Source organism: Esox lucius, chromosome 15 (assembly GCF_011004845.1).
Source record: "Esox lucius isolate fEsoLuc1 chromosome 15, fEsoLuc1.pri, whole genome shotgun sequence".
NCBI lineage: Eukaryota > Metazoa > Chordata > Actinopteri > Esociformes > Esocidae > Esox > Esox lucius.
Window position 1 is genome coordinate 4,948,914 of NC_047583.1, and position 17,658 is coordinate 4,966,571.

At 40.0% G+C, this 17,658-nt stretch overlaps 1 protein-coding gene across 6 annotated transcripts in view; it reads right to left on the reverse strand.

The window, feature by feature from the left end:
• The window catches only part of LOC105009564, a 45,205-nt gene that overhangs the window by 17,924 nt on the left and 9,623 nt on the right, over positions 1–17,658 (reverse strand). For 2 of the 6 annotated variants that reach the window (XM_034297212.1, XM_029125321.2), the window contains exons 24-68: positions 17,479–17,582; positions 17,239–17,357; positions 16,977–17,144; positions 16,565–16,767; positions 16,350–16,462; positions 16,064–16,170; positions 15,767–15,937; positions 15,432–15,640; positions 15,239–15,333; positions 15,039–15,067; positions 14,842–14,863; positions 14,718–14,745; positions 14,538–14,622; positions 14,249–14,395; positions 13,948–14,159; positions 13,740–13,843; positions 13,500–13,618; positions 13,238–13,405; positions 12,826–13,028; positions 12,611–12,723; positions 12,325–12,431; positions 12,028–12,198; positions 11,693–11,901; positions 11,500–11,594; positions 11,300–11,328; positions 11,103–11,124; positions 10,979–11,006; positions 10,799–10,883; positions 10,510–10,656; positions 10,210–10,421; positions 10,002–10,105; positions 9,762–9,880; positions 9,500–9,667; positions 9,095–9,297; positions 8,880–8,992; positions 8,594–8,700; positions 8,296–8,466; positions 7,838–8,043; positions 7,580–7,680; positions 5,091–5,209; positions 4,720–4,875; positions 4,387–4,601; positions 4,135–4,220; positions 3,742–3,869; positions 158–283 (exon numbers count right to left, since the gene is read on the reverse strand). In XM_034297212.1, the coding sequence (XP_034153103.1) occupies positions 158–283; positions 3,742–3,869; positions 4,135–4,220; positions 4,387–4,601; positions 4,720–4,875; positions 5,091–5,209; positions 7,580–7,680; positions 7,838–8,043; positions 8,296–8,466; positions 8,594–8,700; positions 8,880–8,992; positions 9,095–9,297; positions 9,500–9,667; positions 9,762–9,880; positions 10,002–10,105; positions 10,210–10,421; positions 10,510–10,656; positions 10,799–10,883; positions 10,979–11,006; positions 11,103–11,124; positions 11,300–11,328; positions 11,500–11,594; positions 11,693–11,901; positions 12,028–12,198; positions 12,325–12,431; positions 12,611–12,723; positions 12,826–13,028; positions 13,238–13,405; positions 13,500–13,618; positions 13,740–13,843; positions 13,948–14,159; positions 14,249–14,395; positions 14,538–14,622; positions 14,718–14,745; positions 14,842–14,863; positions 15,039–15,067; positions 15,239–15,333; positions 15,432–15,640; positions 15,767–15,937; positions 16,064–16,170; positions 16,350–16,462; positions 16,565–16,767; positions 16,977–17,144; positions 17,239–17,357; positions 17,479–17,582 (5,746 nt within the window). The remainder of the gene's footprint in view (positions 1–157; positions 284–3,741; positions 3,870–4,134; positions 4,221–4,386; positions 4,602–4,719; positions 4,876–5,090; positions 5,210–7,579; positions 7,681–7,837; positions 8,044–8,295; positions 8,467–8,593; positions 8,701–8,879; positions 8,993–9,094; positions 9,298–9,499; positions 9,668–9,761; positions 9,881–10,001; positions 10,106–10,209; positions 10,422–10,509; positions 10,657–10,798; positions 10,884–10,978; positions 11,007–11,102; positions 11,125–11,299; positions 11,329–11,499; positions 11,595–11,692; positions 11,902–12,027; positions 12,199–12,324; positions 12,432–12,610; positions 12,724–12,825; positions 13,029–13,237; positions 13,406–13,499; positions 13,619–13,739; positions 13,844–13,947; positions 14,160–14,248; positions 14,396–14,537; positions 14,623–14,717; positions 14,746–14,841; positions 14,864–15,038; positions 15,068–15,238; positions 15,334–15,431; positions 15,641–15,766; positions 15,938–16,063; positions 16,171–16,349; positions 16,463–16,564; positions 16,768–16,976; positions 17,145–17,238; positions 17,358–17,478; positions 17,583–17,658) is intronic. The other 4 variants (XM_029125323.2, XM_029125322.2, XM_029125324.2 and 1 more) reach the window with 4 other exon arrangements.

Consider the following 17,658-nt stretch of genomic DNA (forward strand, 5'->3'; position numbering starts at 1 on the left):
CAGGCCAGCCGGGAGACATAGTCCCTCCAGCGTGTCCTAGGTCTTCCCCGGGGTCTCCTCGCGTTCCGGAGGCATCCAAAACTTGTTAAATGCTCAAAGAATAACATTGGCCATTCAAAAACAAGAATGCAAATGAGGAAGTATCTGAGCTGCTTACAATTTCCAAGAACTCAGGTGTCTTGGAGTAGTCATTGAACAGAACACATATGTCAGAACTGTTGTCGATGATGCCAGGCTGACTCAGGAACTGACTCAGCTCAGGTAACGTTATGGAATTCAGGAGCTGCAATGCCAAGAGAATCATTGATCACTGGTCAATTGATGATTAAATCATGGCAAAGCCACATGAAGTAAGTTAAAGTTGTATTAGGGCTCCTGGTAAATGAGGGAGTATTAGTTGGATACATATCAAGCACACAGTTCTAAATAAAGAGAGTAGATACTGTAGATTTCTAGATATGATAAAGAATGAAACCCCCATTTTCTTTTAGCCTAAAATAAGAAAACATAAAATTTTGTGTGGAAATTCTAACTTGTTTTCGAGATCAGATTCAGATGAATTAAATATTCTCAGATTGAGGACAAAAACACTTTTCACAACAAGTATATCCCCTTGTTCAAAGCAATAACACTCTGGCACTCATTGCGCTGGAGAGGAGCTGACATAAATTCGCGACACACTAAATTTCGTCTTTTAATGTAGACTAAATCAGATATATTTTTCTCAGAAAGCAATTATCCACACCATGAAAAAATATTGAACGCATTATTCTGGCGATAGGGTTAGAAAACGTGGTGAAAACCTTGCGGTCCCGGCCACACCCGGAGTAAACATTGGATCAGCTGATTGTACAGCTGACAAGTGGTATTCAAGTAGTATCGGTTTTCAATTATTTTTCGAATATAACGCAACACTGTAAGCTCCTGGTTTACGATACAAGACCGGGAGGAAAATAAACCATTCAACTTTTACATAACAGCGTTCCCTCTTCCAAATCCTCCAGCCATGTAACTATCCATTCAAGAAATTAAGGAGGACCCACACTTCTGGGTCCTCCTTACTCCTATATGCACGAACATTTGAGTGACATTACAATGTAAGGGGACGCGCAAAAGAAGTATACCTTCCTGGCCAGTGATAAATCACATAACAGCATTACGACATAATTATTTCCAACGATGTAATCCACCAAATAACACGTACTTCAGGATGTTCGGTTACCAACGTATACGCCTTCGGTAGAGAATGCAATCACGCTGTTTCCTCTAAGACTTCTCAACTGGATTAACTGATGGGGAGAAAATATAGAAAAATATAGATATAGCGAGTTTACGTTTCCGGTAGCACGTCGTGTAATTGTCCGGCAGATGAAAATATTAACGGCCAAAATGTTCGGTGGGAAATATGCCAAATAAATTGATTAACAGCATATTAAATAGCTTAACATTGTGTGACTTATACGACCTGTTGCCTAGAAAACAGCGAGCCTCTGTGGTTTCAGTAAGATGTTACTGAGTGTTTGTTCATGTGACCAAGCGTGGTAAGAGATTAAAAAGATGCACACTCCGGCAGCAATTCCAGCATACGTTATGTAACGGGACAACATACAGCTCTGGAAATAAATAAGCGTTAAATTTGCAGTGATCTCAATTTTAACCTTTCTTCTCCTCACTCAAAACCTTCCTTTCCAACTTTTTTCCGGACTAAGAAGAGCCAATGTCTCTTACTGAGTGACAGACTGACTGACTGACCGACCGACTACCCCTGGTTAAAATTGCTCAGTGGTTAGAGAAGCGGACTTGTGAATTCTTCCTATCTCCTCGCAGGCGAAGCGATGTATGCATTATGCATTATTCCATGTAGACGAAAACGTCGCTGGCTAAAACCGTTAATATCTACATTATAATAAGCCTGAAATAAAACAGTTTATGCGACTGTTTCTCGTGGCTTTTCAAAGTATGCATCAGTGCGTGCATTTTGGGTCAGGATAGACCATAGACTGTATACAGATTTGCTGGCCTAAAACGTAGTTACGTTATAGTAAGCCTTAATTGAATCTGTGTACGGCGGCTGTTTCTGGCATGGAATAGTTCAGCTTCAGTCTCGCTAGCAATTGCTCAATTCTTATGAGTATTCCCTAGGAACTTAGAAGATAAGAGCCTATTACTGGCTAATAAGCTGTTAAAACGTCCAGTGGCAAAAGCAATACAGTTAACTAAGAAACTTTAGTCAGTTTAACTGTATCAGTGTCATTCATGAATGGCCAATTAACTATTAAAACGGCCAGTGGCAAAACAGAATTTGTTCTATATGTACAGATGCCGGGTTTCAGTATAGACAAGAGGCTATACTGACAGCCGGCAAATGTATAGCTCCATGATGTGGTGGTTAATGACACAGCCTTTCATGTGGGTGAACAGGGTTTGAATCTCGAGAGGGCAATTCTTTCTATTGCTGTTGGGCTGAATTAGACTTGCCTTGGTTTCTTGTTTGGAAAGGAAAGAAAAAGGTGCAGTGGTCTCTTAATTTTTTCCAGAACTGTATATTTTATTGCGCATTATCATATTTTACACACGCTTGATTGTTTTTTTTTCTTATGTCTATCAGCTTATCCAACAAATAAGCGACTGAAATGCTTTTTCTATGAAATAATAATGCTGAGAAATTAGACTAGATTTAGAAAACAATTCTAAACTAGGTTTAAACATGCTGACATTTAGAAGCAAACGAGTTTCAGTGAATGATCTGCGCCTGTAACTTCACGCAAAGCTGTCAAACGCTGTTCTGCACCCATCCACCTCCTAATGAAACTGATATAATTTGCCTGGTAGGCTATTTGTTGATACATTTCTAACATTGCATGGCTTCAAATCCCTTATTCAGATTGGAAACATGATTTTGTAATCCAAATAATGTGCAAAAAGATAGTTGTCTATAAAATAATTGCGACCTGGCTCAAATGATTGCTATCAGCCAATTTTGTAATATTTGTGACAGCCCTAGTTGTAGCCTATAAGCATATTTCGTAAAAATTGTGAAGAGTTCATTCTGCTGACCAATTTAAATAAAACACATTTGTTGGATCATAGCGTTCGTGTTTTATTGCTGTTTAAATGTAGGCTATTATATTTAAAAAAATATGTCTGGTAGCTGTTCTATATGGCCGGAGTTCTGTAATTTTAACGGCCATATTGGCAGTGAAAAAAAAGGCTAATGTAAACTCTGATATAACTAACACCCACAGTGTTATTTTGCATACTAAAATCAGTGAGTTTTGATGTTCAGTTACAGATTTATTTGTTTATTTATGTATTTACTTTGACTTAGATGTCAAGTTCAACAGTTATCCTGTTTCTAATGAAGTCAAAGTTTGTTCATTTCCGACAGTGTGGGGGGTGGTATCGGCTGATTAATCAGCTATGGGCTTTTTCCTGCTCCAAACTGTCTAATTATATCGGCCAATATAAAATCAACTATCGGTTGACCTCTAGTTACCAATATGTTGATTAAAGCAGAATTCTGTGATTTTTGGCTACTGGTTGTAAAAGTGGTGTTGCCAAGCCAAAACGGGCACCCCAAACTTGTCTTGCTAATATGTCTGCCAATATGCCTATTTCATCAAAACCACTATAGTAGATGGGAACTTAATGGATCACAGATGTACAATAGTGATTCTTCTTTTGTATTAAGCATGTACAAACAACATAAAGGCATGACACCTCCAGTTCCTCTGCCATTACCTCAGTTTGACGCGTGTCTGGCATGAGAGTGAGAAGCACTGACAGGTCGGGGAATCCAAAGTCAAGGAACGTGCTTTTCAGAAATGAGTAGAAGCTTCCGTTTACATAGCATCGCAGCGGTGTTGGCTCTGTAAAACAACAAAAGTTATTTCTTTATTCACATTTCAGTAATTCACCACTCTCATCTGTGGCAACTTGCAATAGTGAGTGCATCCACGTAAATGTTTCTTACACTGGCTCTGTGAGGGAATCAAACCCACAACCCTGGCGCTGTATGTCAAATCACGCTCTGTCAAATGAGCTGCACATGACCGGTATTCAAAAACACCTGAATACACTGTGTTGTATGTAGAATCAGGATAGAAGAACACTGTTTAAGACTCAAAATTATACCTGTTAGCAGGAGCACAGTGTTGCTGTAGATTTCACTCTGAGTCTCTTCAGTCAATGTTGAGCGCAGCTCATCTAACAGTGAGATCCTGAGATTCCAGAGAGAAAATAACAGGGAGAAGTGACTTTTAAATGTCTATAAATTTAAGTCTTTAATATCAGAATATTGCTATTAGCTTTTTTATGTCTTCGTGAAACAATATAGCACATCATAATACAAACAAACAGCCATTTCCATTAGCCATATCTCCTTACGTTTGTTGGCTACTATTACAGTCCCTATCAATCAAGATTTTGAAGAGTGGTGTCACTTGACTGGATGAAAGGTTCACCAAGAGAGGGTTCAACCGAACAGTGAGCCAAAGAAGAAATTCTGTGTCGTTGATGGCAGTGGAGGAAAGGTCGGCACTGTCAAAAACCACCTGGAGGAAAGCAGACTTCACCTCTTTTGTGTAGTTGTTCTGGTTTTTCTGGAGACATTTTGAAAAATGTAAATGAGTATTTTCAGAATGTTCTAATGCAACTGAAAACACAGATGCAAAAATAATTAGCAAAGTTTGCCTGAAAGGTTGGTAGAAGGATATGTACCTGAATAGCCGGTGAGAGTATGTCATAGAACAGTCCAAAGTCAGCCGGAATGATGTATGCCATGATCTTGTTGACATCCTGTGCCCCTTTTAGTTGTGAGGGAATTATTGCCAGCTGAGCCAACTGTGTAGGAGTGAGCAGATCCGCTACTTTCACCTGGTGAATAAAAATTATTTCAAGAGAATATAAGACGCTTAAGGACCTGAAAGCAGAATTTAGGTTATTGCCATTAAAATTAAGGAATAAAGCTGATGCAAAGCTAATAATGAATTAAACACACAATTACAGTCACTAAATTAAATCTGAGCACAGGCAAACAATTGTAAAAAAAAATAATCAGTGATTGACGAACGTAGTGGCTTGTGACTTACTCCATTAAAATCACTCTTCAGGATCACAAAGTCCACATATGTTGCATAGATCCGGAATTGTCCCAAGTAGCTTTCAAGCCAATCACTGTCATTAGTCACAGTGTTCACACAGGAAAAGCCTTTGGGGGAGAGGTGAAGGAATAAAACAATGCACAGTATCCAGAGTGCAAAAACATTGTTGTGGCACAAAAGTGCCACAACATGCCATGAATAGTGCCAATGCCATGAATAGTGCCAATGTGATTCCTTTTCTACTGTATGTTACAGGTTCATGTTTGACACATATTTCTCAATCTAAACCGACGAGAGAGAAACTGGAAGAAGAGGCAGAGGCCGGAGGGACCAAACGGACAACTCTCAATTCTGTAAGTAGGCATGTAATAGCTATTTGGATTTTGTTGTAAGTAACCATTCTGCAGGAATAGTATGGGGAGGTACTGAAATTATTATTAGTATGGAGCATTGGCACGATTTTGATAGTGTGGGGGCCGGCCATTTTTTCCTGATAACATTCCGGAATAACAGCCTGTCTTTTAGACAATTAGCTAAATTTCATTTTATAAATACAATGAGGGACTGTACATTCTCGAAACATTTTGATGAATGTCCGTGAATTGTGCTTGTTGCTAGCTAGTAAACTCCAATGAGGTCAGCAGCATAGTTCAGATTTTTTGGAACAGCACGCTGTTAGCTTGAGTGCGAATGTTTACAGTTGTGAGGTAGTGCGTTGTTTACGAGAAAAATAGTTCGGTTTCACGTAGAACATAACCATTTATACAATGCTCATTATGGCACCATGTTTTCAGGAGAACATACAAAGACCTCTATCAATACACCATAGCCTTCCCATTTTGAAAAATGAACGTGTCATATTTTTTCAAACACTACGTCAGTTTCCCTGTTCAATAAAAAAGATCTGAAAAAGTCAAAACTGAAAGAATTTACGAAAAATAATGTCTCAATGAAAAAGGATCATGCTGTAAATAGGCCCAAAGTAAAAAAATGCGAACTTTGCCTTTAAATAATGAATATGGGCTTAAAGTGCAGTCTCTCAGCTTTAATTTGAGGGTATTCACATCCAAATTGGAGGAAGGGTTTAGGAATTGCAGTTCTTTAATATGTAGCCACCTCTTTATCAGGGGACCAAAAGTAATTGGACAATTGACTCAGAAGCTGTTTCATGGACAGGTGAGGGCTATTTCTTCATTATTTCTTAATCAATTAAGCAGGTAAAAGGTCTGGAGTTGATTCCAGCTGTGGCATTCGCATTTGGAAGCTGTTGCTGTGAACCCACAACATGCAGTCAAAGGAGCTCTCAATGCAAGAGAAACAGATGATCCTTAGATTGCAAAAAAATGCAATTCACCAGACAGATAGCAGGAACATTAGGAGTGGTCAAATCAACAGTTTGGTACATTCTGAGAAAAAAAGAGAGCACTGGTGAGCTCTGCTTCACAAAAAGGCCTGAACGTCCACAGAAGACAACAGTAGTGGATGATCGTAGGATCCTTTTCATGGTAAACAAATACATCCAGCCAAGTGAAGAACACTCTCCAAGAGGTAGGCATATCATTATCCAAGTCCAAAAGGGAAGACTTCAAAAGAGCAAATACAGAGTGTTCACCACAAGGTGAAAACCATTCATAAGCCTCAAGAATAGAAAGGCCAGAATAGACTTTGCCAAAAACATTTAAAAAAAAGTTTTGGGACAGCATTCTTTAGACAGATGAAACTAAGACCAGCCTGTACCAAAATTAATGGAAGGAAAAAGTATGGCGAAGGCTTGGATCTGAAGCATACCACATCTGTAAAACATGGTGGAGGCAGTATGATGACATGGCCATGCATGGTTTCCAATGGCACTGGGTCACTAATGTTTATTGATGATGTGACAGAAGACAGAAGCAGCCAGATTAATTCTGAAGTGTATATGGATATATTGTCTGCTCAGATTCAGCCAAATTCAGCGAAGTTGATTGGACAGCGCTTCACTTTACTGATGGAGAATGACCCAAAACATACTGCAATAGCAACCCAGGAGTTTTTTAAGGCAAAGAAGTGGAATGTTCTGCAATGGCAGAGTAAATCACCTAATTGCAACCTGATCGAGCATGCATTTCACTTTCTGAAGACAGAACTTAAGGCAGAAAGACCCACAAACAAACAACAGCTGAAGACAGCTGAAGCAAAGGCCTGGCAAAGCATCACAAAGGAGGAAACCCGGCGTTTGGTGATGTTCATGTGTTTCAAACTTAAAGCAGTCATTGCCTCCAAAGAATTCTCGACAAAGTATGATTGTGTTAATTTGTCCAATTACATTTGAGCCCCTGAAATGAGGGGATTGTGTATGAAAATGGTACCAATTCTTAAACATTTAAAACAATAGGTTCTGGTGTACAGAGCCAAAATTATGAAAATTATGTCAGTGTCCAAATAGTTCCAGTACTAACTGTAGACAGCTTTTTCTGTCAGATGAATCAATGTCTTACCTCCAACTAATTGGCCTGTCAAATAATTCATAATAAATGTGAAGACTTCCTGGGACTGCATCTGTGACAGTTGAGTGACCACATTATCACACCCCTTGATGCTGTGTGACAAACAAATGTTTTTAATTAAAATATGTTTACATGTACTTACATAATTTATGTAAACTAGACACCTATAATATACAGTATATGCAGTGTTGTACAAATCACGTCATAAATAATCATTAATCCTTTCAAACATGGAAGGCTCCAACTCACATAGCACTGAAGGAGTCACAGCTGATATTCCTTGGGATGACAGAAAAGGTCCCAGGTTGAATGCCTGGGAGCAATAACTGGAGATAGACCTGAAACCAGAACTTGAATCCCTGAGCATCCAAGGCTTTCAATTTGGGGGCTAGTGCTGTAAGAGTCAGATTTAAGAGGGTGTTTCGTAGTCCTGGCTCAATAGAGGTCAGGTTTGTCTGTAAAAACATAAACAATCTGTGAGAAAGTGCTACATAGATAAGCAGAAAGGGAGACAATGCTTTGCGACAAATGCATACAACAACGTTCGATGATGTGAGAAGAGACTGACAGACGAAAAGTAAGAAGAAGATAATAAAATATTACATATATGGTACTAGCATAGCTACGACAACTTCGAACACTGGTGTTCAGGAGTGTGAGATGTAAAGAAATCCTGTCATCTCAAAATCAAGAAACAAAACACAAACCATTGCTGCAGTATTAACAAATGCCTGGAAAAAAAGTCCAATCTCCCCGATGTCGGCAGACCCCAGAACCGACAGCAAAACCTCTTGTACAAGAGATTCATTGGACAGATTCATAGGGTCCAGTATGAGTTCAGCTCTCTGATTTGGTGAGAGGATGTCTAGAACTGCCAACTTCATAGAAAAAGGGGACAAAAAAGACAAATCTTTGACCCCTTTAAATAGCCATTGTTCCACACTTGAACATTGTCAAACAAGTCAATTATGATTATGCAAAGGAAACTGGTAAACACTGTTATACCCCTGAGATGTTGAAGTGTGTGAGATCCGAATAGGATACGTATTGAGAGAATAGACCCAGGTTGATCTCAAGCCAGTCTGCATCGTTTTGAATGCCCTGGGTGCAAGCTAAAACACATATGGCCATTTTCATTATTGAAATGTGGAGTACACTGATGTTACATTCAATAGTAAAGGAAGCGACATGTTGCTTGCTCATTTCCAACAAAGCGCACATCATCTAGCAAACGTGATGAAACACCTGTCAGAAAGCCAAAGAAAACAACAACCAGTTTGGTGTGTCCTACCTGGTCCATTGATGAGTTGTATAGATCTCTTCAGGTAATTCAGCATGACCATTGCGATTTCTTCTCTTCTATCAGGAGTCATTTTAGGGAAGGCATCGGACATTCCTTTAACACTGTCAATGGGAGAAGATACACTCGTCATATTAACACCAGCCATTGCCAAAGATACGAGCTATCGCATCCGTTGTCCATTTTATGAAGATCTTGGCCCTTACATCACTTGGTAGTTGGTGCAGTTGACGTATGACGTAGCATTAGTGAGCATCACTCCATTAAAACTGGGGAGGATGGGAGTCAGCTTTACTCCGAACCACACAATCCAGTCCAGCCTTTTAAATCGTTGGAATTCAGGGCTGATGATGCTAAATGTCAGATTCATCATTACATCCCTCACGGCCGGAAGGATGTCAGGAATCTGCTGAAAAACAGGACCAGAGTTCATCAATGCTACACTGTGGAATTCCAACAAGCTTAGATGGGGTTAAAGTAGGAGATTAATAGATTTAGCATTGATTATTGGGAATATTTGACTATCCACAAAGGGACACACAGGAAGGCACAGACATTGCTGATTGTCAAGTTGAACGCATTAATGTTTAGTTTTTTCAAACATGCATTACTTCTGCATCGGCCGTCAATTGCGTCAGAAACTGGTCAACATTTTGGAAAGCGTTTCCTTCGTCCAGCCGCTTAAACACAAGGTTGATGTCATTGGTGTCATTCAATGCTCCAGAGCTCAATGCCCATTGTGCCACTTGGTCTGGGGTAAGCGCCGAGAAAGATTCCATCTACAAAACAAGAAAAAGAAAAGGGCGTATTAGTGAATTGCAATGTAATATTATTGGGAGGTTAATCATCCTGACAAACACTCAGGCAACTTACGCTGGAAAACCCAGGATTAAGGACTTGTAACTCAGACAGTTCTGCAAAAACTGAAAATACGCCAAAGTTCCTCTGGAGCCAGTCCGTGCTTCCACTGGTATTTGATACACAGCCGGGATCTGAAACAATATAAGTATTGAAATAAAGCATTAAGAATCCCCCTAAGCAGATGACTAAATAATTGGACTGGTCATGAGATAATATATTCCTGTTTTTGTGTTTTCTACCAACATATATTACCTGTTGAGTCATTTCTTGAAAGGAATGGATAGATGAATTGAGTGAAGATCAATTGTTGTTGCTCTGTGTTCATGGAGGTTGATTGGCTGTTTAGAGCAGCAATACTGAAACAGAGAACAGAGGCAGTGTTACCTTATGTTCTCATTCAATTGTGGGCATATCACCCATTGTATTGACATTGGCATTAGATATCATTAGATATACATACACAGTTTGGTAGGTCTGACAACTGAAGTTCTTGGAGCTCAGACAGGAGAGGAAATTGCTGGATGGAGATGCCAGGAATGGTCGGAGCCTCTTCTGGAACCAGTCATTGATGAAACCGACGTTGTTCAGCTGTGCATTAGTGAAATTGTTTATTTTGACCTCTTCGATGGCATCAAGGATTTGTGGCATAGCTGGATTGCCGATGTTGGGGTTCTGGAAAAGTAAAAAAACATATTTAGCTTTAAAACGTTGACATACTGTATATTTCCCTCATTTGCTTAGAATTCGGGATTCAAAATACCATGCTGGAATACTCCAGAAGAGCCTGATCCAGAACCGCAGCATTGTTTTGGAAGAACAGCTTCCACATTGCTGTTGAGTAAGTGGTGTTACTCGCTAGTTGGCATTTCAGCAGCGTCACCAAGTTGTCCGTTGAGAGATGGAATGTCTTAGAGAAAAGAGCACAGGGGCGTGAACAAAATTGGACGACATTTACAGTGACATAATGAAAATACACATAAATAGATGCAGAAAAGACAAATGCTTCTGTTGCTACCAACCACATTCCCTGATCAGTTTTAAATGCTTACTGAGGAACAGGCATATTCAGGGAGGTTGAAGTTGCACAGAGATTCAGAAGAGCTACCAGACAATAGGTTTTGCTCCAGTTGTGCACTGTAGGAATTGGTCATAAAAAAAACATTATTCATTTATCAATGATACCGTGGCATGTCTCAGTTTCTTACAGTACAAGAATCCACTGAACCAACCTGTTGACTCCAGTACAAAGTTGTTCTTCTGCCAAAGAAAAAAAATACAATGTTTTTACACTCAAAACATGAATTGTCACACTGTAAAAAGTAAATCTACATTTCTCAGCCTGCATCAACTTACCATTGACCAATGTTTCTTTGCACTAGATGGGGGAAAACATTATTTTTACCATTGTGAAAATTAATGAGATAACAAAAAAGATGCTTGATTTTCCTCAACAACGACACAATAAAGAATGAACGTGTATGATCTATCCATTTATCGTGTGAATCTCTGGTTGAAAAAAACCAAGCTACTCGTATTTTAAAAGTTCTTACCACAATATCAGGGAGCGGCCTTGGGCAACCTTTGAGGGAGATAATTCAGACAAGGGTACTCGATTATCAGACAATATTTTGGAATAATTTGAGAATACAAAATGACAGAGTGCCTGTTAGGAGATTATTTTAATCTTCTATAAATGCTAGATTTAGATGTTGGACTGTCTGTAGTTAAACAAGAGCAGCGTGTCACATACGTTGGAATTTCTCCATCAATGCATCCAAGCTGGACATCACACCCTGTGAGAGGTTAGGTGGAAGAGATTCCAAACTTTGGTTGAGACCTGTAAATCTAAGGGAATGGGAGTGGGAGATGTTAATGCAGCCTTTCATGAATCTGTACTTAAAGATGTGTTTTTTGATATGGCTGCGGGAAAATAAGTCCCTTACATGGCGTCGTATGATTCACAGGTGATGTTCAGGGGGATAACAACCAAACTGGAAGGATTGAAACTGGCTAGTAGAACATCCAGATTGACTTGGAACCAAAGCTGGAAGTCTTTTGGCTCAAAGACGTAGAATTGGGGAGCAAGAGCCGTCAAGGTCAGGTTTAGCATTGTGTCTCTTACATCTGTGTTTGTGATGATGGTGATGTTTTCCTGGAAAAGAAATGGTTCATGCCTTAGTATAACATCCTTGCATTCTGATTGTCAAGTCAGGTGGATTTCACAACAGCCGGGTCTTACTAGACAAGGTCCAATCCAACCAGAGCGTGGTGTACTCACCTGCTTGGTGATTTCGACAAAAGTCACAAAGAACTCCTCTAGCTGCACGTCAGATTCCACCAAGCTGATGAAAACTTCCCTGACAAGAGTGACATTCTCCAGAGCGCCACTGCTTTGGTCAAATATCAGTTCAGCTCTCTGATTTGGTGAGAGGATGTCTAGAACTGCCACCTTCGTAGAGAAGAGGGGGAAAAAGACAAATCATTGACCCCTTTAAATAGCCATTGTTCCACACTTGAACATCGTCAAACAAGTCAATTATGATAATGCAAAGGAAACTGGTAAAAACTGTTATACCCCTGAGATGTTGAAGTGTGTGAGATCCGAATAGGATACGTATTGAGAGAATAGACCCAGGTTGATCTCAAGCCAGTCTGCATCGTTTTGAATGCCCTGGGTGCAAGCTAAAACACATATGGCCATTTTCATTATTGAAATGTGGAGTACACTGATGTTACATTCAATAGTAAAGGAAGTGACATGTTGCTTGCTCATTTCCAACAAAGCGCATATTATCTAACAAACGTGATGAAACACCTGTCAGAAAGCCAAAGAAAACAACAACCAGCTTGGTGTGTCCTACCTGGTCCATTGATGAGTTGTATAGATCTCTTCAGGTAATTCAGCATGACCATTGCGATTTCTTCTCTTCTATCAGGAGTCATTTTAGGGAAGGCATCGGACATTCCTTTAACACTGTCAATGGGAAAAGATACACTCGTCATATTAACACCAGCCATTGCCAAAGATACGAGCTATCGCATCCGTTGTCTGTTTTATGAAGATCTTGGCCCTTACATCACTTGGTAGTTGGTGCAGTTGACGTATGACGTAGCATTAGTGAGCATCACTCCATTAAAACTGGGGAGGATGGGAGTCAGCTTTACTTCGAACCACACAATCCAGTCCAGCCTTTTAAATCGTTGGAATTCAGGGCTGATGATGCTAAATGTCAGATTCATCATTACGTCCCTCACGGCCGGAAGGATGTCAGGAATCTGCTGAAAAACAGGACCAGAGTTCATCAATACTACATGAATCACTGTGGAATTCCAACAAGCTTAGATGGGGTTAAAGTACGAGATTAATAGATTTAGCATTGATTATTGGGAATATTTGACTATCCACAAAGGGACACACAGGAAGGCACAGACATTGCTGATTGTCAAGTTGAACGCATGAATGTTTAGTTTTTTCAAACATGCATTACTTCTGCATCGGCCGTCAATTGCGTCAGAAACTGGTCAACATTTTGGAAAGCGTTTCCTTCGTCCAGCCGCTCAAACACAAGGTTGATGTCATTGGTGTCATTCAATGCTCCAGAGCTCAATGCCCATTGTGCCACTTGGTCTGGGGTAAGCGCCAAGAGAGATTCCATCTACAAAACAAGAAAAAGAAAAGGGCGTATTAGTGAATTGCACTGTAAAATTATTGGGAGGTTAATCATCCTGACAAACACTCAGGCAACTTACGCTGGAAAACCCGGGATTAAGGACTTGTAACTCGGACAGTTCTGCAAAAACTGAAAATACGCCAAAGTTCCTCTGGAGCCAGTCCGTGCTTCCACTGGTATTTGATACACAGCCGGGATCTGAAACAATATAAGTATTGAAATAAAACATTAAGAATCCCCCTAAGCAGATGACTAAATTATTGGACTGGCCATGAGATAATATATTCCTGTTTTTGTGTTTTCTACCAACATATATTACCTGTTGAGTCATTTCTTGAAAGGAATGGATAGATGAATTGAGTGAAGATCAATTGTTGTTGCTCTGTGTTCATGGAGGTTGATTGGCTGTTTAGAGCAGCAATACTGAAACAGAGAACAGAGGCAGTGTTACCTTATGTTCTCATTCAATTGTGGGCATATCACCCATTGTATTGACAGTGGCATTAGATATCATTAGATATACATACACAGTTTGGTAGGTCTGACAACTGAAGTTCTTGGAGCTCAGACAGGAGAGGAAATTGCTGGATGGAGATGCCAGGAATGGTCGGAGCCTCTTCTGGAACCAGTCATTGATGAAACCGACGTTGTTCAGCTGTGCATTAGTGAAATTGTTTATTTTGACTTCTTCAATGGCATCAAGGATTTGTGGCATAGCTGGACTGCTGATGTTGGGGTTCTGGAAAAGTAAAAAAACATATTTAGCTTTAAAACGTTGACATACTGTATATTTCCCTCATTTGCTTAGAATTCGGGGATTCAAAATACCATGCTGGAATACTCCAGAAGAGCCTGATCCAGAACCGCAGCATTGTTTTGGAAGAACAGCTTCCACATTGCTGTTGAGTAAGTGGTGTTGCTCGCTAGTTGGCATTTCAGCAGCGTCACCAAGTTGTCCGCTGAGAGATGGAATGTCTTAGAGAAAAGAGCACAGGGACGTGAACAAAATTGGACGACATTTACAGTGACATAATGAAAATCCACAAAAATAGATGCAGAAAAGACAAATGCTTCTGTTGCTACCAACCACATTCCCTGATCGGTTTTAAATGCTTACTGAGGAACAGGCATATTCAGGGAGGTTGAAGTTGCACAGAGATTCAGAAGAACTGCCAGACAATAGGTTTTGCTCCAGTTGTGCACTGTAGGAATTGGTCATAAAAAAAACATTATTCATTTATCAATGATACCGTGGCATGTCTCAGTTTCTTACAGTACAAGAATCCACTGAACCAACCTGTTGACTCCAGTACAAAGTTGTTCTTCTGCCAAAGAAAAAAAATACAATGTTTTTACACTCAAAACATGAATTGTCACACTGTAAAAAGTAAATCTACATTTCTCAGCCTGCATCAACTTACCATTGACCAATGTTTCTTTGCACTAGATGGGGGAAAACATTATTTTTACCATTGTGAAAATTAATGAGATAACAAAAAAGATGCTTGATTTTCCTCAACAACGACACAATAAAGAATGAACGTGTATGATCTATCCATTTATCGTGTGAATCTCTGGTTGAAAAAAACCAAGCTACTCGTATTTTAAAAGTTCTTACCACAATATCAGGGAGCGGCCTTGGGCAACCTTTGAGGGAGATAATTCAGACAAGGGTACCCGATTATCAGACAATATTTTGGAATAATTTGAGAATACAAAATGACAGAGTGCCTGTTAGGAGATTATTTTAATCTTCTATAAATGCTAGATTTAGATGTTGGACTGTCTGTAGTTAAACAAGAGCAGCGTGTCACATACGTTGGAATTTCTCCATCAATGCATCCAAGCTGGACATCACACCCTGTGAGAGGTTAGGTGGAAGAGATTCCAAACTTTGGTTGAGACCTGTAAATCTAAGGGAATGGGAGTGGGAGATGTTAATGCAGCCTTTCATGAATCTGTACTTAAAGATGTGTTTTTTGATATGGCTGCGGGAAAATAAGTCACTTACATGGCGTCGTATGATTCACAGGTGATGTTCAGGGGGATAACAACCAAACTGGAAGGATTGAAACTGGCTAGTAGAACATCCAGATTGACTTGGAACCAAAGCTGGAAGTCTTTTGGCTCAAAGACGTAGAATTGGGGAGCAAGAGCCGTCAAGGTCAGGTTTAGCATTGTGTCTCTTACATCTGTGTTTGTGATGATGGTGATGTTTTCCTGGAAATGAAATGGTTCATGCCTTAGTATAACATCCTTGCATTCTGATTGTCAAGTCAGGTGGATTTCACAACAGCCGGGTCTTACTGGACAAGGTCCAATCCAACCAGAGCGTGGTGTACTCACCTGCTTGGTGATTTCGACAAAAGTCACAAAGAACTCCTCTAGCTGCACGTCAGATTCCACCAAGCTGATGAAAACTTCCCTGACAAGAGTGACATTCTCCAGAGCGCCACTGCTTTGGTCAAATATCAGTTCAGCTCTCTGATTTGGTGAGAGGATGTCTAGAACTGCCACCTTCGTAGAGAAGGGGGGGAAAAAGACAAATCATTGACCCCTGTAAATAGCCATTATTCCACACTTGAACATTGTCAAACAAGTCAATTATGATAATGCAAAGGAAACTGGTAAACACTGTTATACCCCTGAGATGTTGAAGTGTGTGAGATCCGAATAGGATACGTATTGAGAGAATAGACCCAGGTTGATCTCAAGCCAGTCTGCATCGTTTTGAATGCCCTGGGTGCAAGCTAAAACACATATGGCCATTTTCATTATTGAAATGTGGAGTACACTGATGTTACATTCAATAGTAAAGGAAGTGACATGTTGCTTGCTCATTTCCAACAAAGCGCATATCATCTAGCAAACGTGATGAAACACCTGTCAGAAAGCCAAAGAAAACAACAACCAGCTTGGTGTGTCCTACCTGGTCCATTGATGAGTTGTATAGATCTCTTCAGGTAATTCAGCATGACCATTGCGATTTCTTCTCTTCTATCAGGAGTCATTTTAGGGAAGGCATCGGACATTCCTTTAACACTGTCAATGGGAGAAGATACACTCGTCATATTAAAACCAGCCATTGCCAAAGATATGAGCTATCGCATCCGTTGTCTGTTTTATGAAGATCTTGGCCCTTACATCACTTGGTAGTTGGTGCAGTTGACGTATGACGTAGCATTAGTGAGCATCACTCCATTAAAACTGGGGAGGATGGGAGTCAGCTTTACTTCGAACCACACAATCCAGTCCAGCCTTTCAAATCGTTGGAATTCAGGGCTGATGATGCTAAATGTCAGATTCATCATTACATCCCTCACGGCCGGAGAGATGTCAGGAATCTGCTGAAAAACAGGACCAGAGTTCATCAATGCTACATGAATCACTGTGGAATTCCAACAAGCTTAGATGGGGTTAAAGTAGGAGATGAATAGATTTATCATTGATTATTGGGAATATTTTACTATCCACAAAGGGACACACAAGAAGGCACAGACATTGCTGATTGTCAAGTTGAACGCATGAATGTTTAGTTTTTTCAAACATGCATTACTTCTGCATCGGCCGTCAATTGCGTCAGAAACTGGTCAACATTTTGGAAAGCGTTTCCTTTGTCCAGCCGCTCAAACACAAGGTTGATGTCATTGGTGTTATTCAATGCTCCAGAGCTCAATGCCCATTGTGCCACTTGGTCTGGGGTAAGCGCCGAGAGAGATTCCATCTACAAAACAAGAAAAAGAAAAGGGCGTATTAGTGAATTGCACTGTAAAATTATTGGGAGGTTAATCATCCTGACAAACACTCAGGCAACTTACGCTGGAAAACCCGGGATTAAGAACTTGTAACTCGGACAGTTCTACAAAAACTGAAAATACGCCAAAGTTCCTCTGGAGCCAGTCCGTGCTTCCACTGGTATTTGATACACAGCCGGGATCTGAAACAATATAAGTATTGAAATAAAGCATTAAGAATCCCCCTAAGCAGATGACTAAATTATTGGACTGGCCATGAGATAATATATTCCTGTTTTTGTGTTTTCTACCAACATATATTACCTGTTGAGTCATTTCTTGAAAGGAATGGATAGATGAATTGAGTGAAGATCAATTGTTGTTGCTCTGTGTTCATGGAGGTTGATTGGCTGTTTAGAGCAGCAATACTGAAACAGAGAACAGAGGCAGTGTTACCTCATGTTCTCATTCAATTGTGGGCATATCACTCATTGTATTGACAGT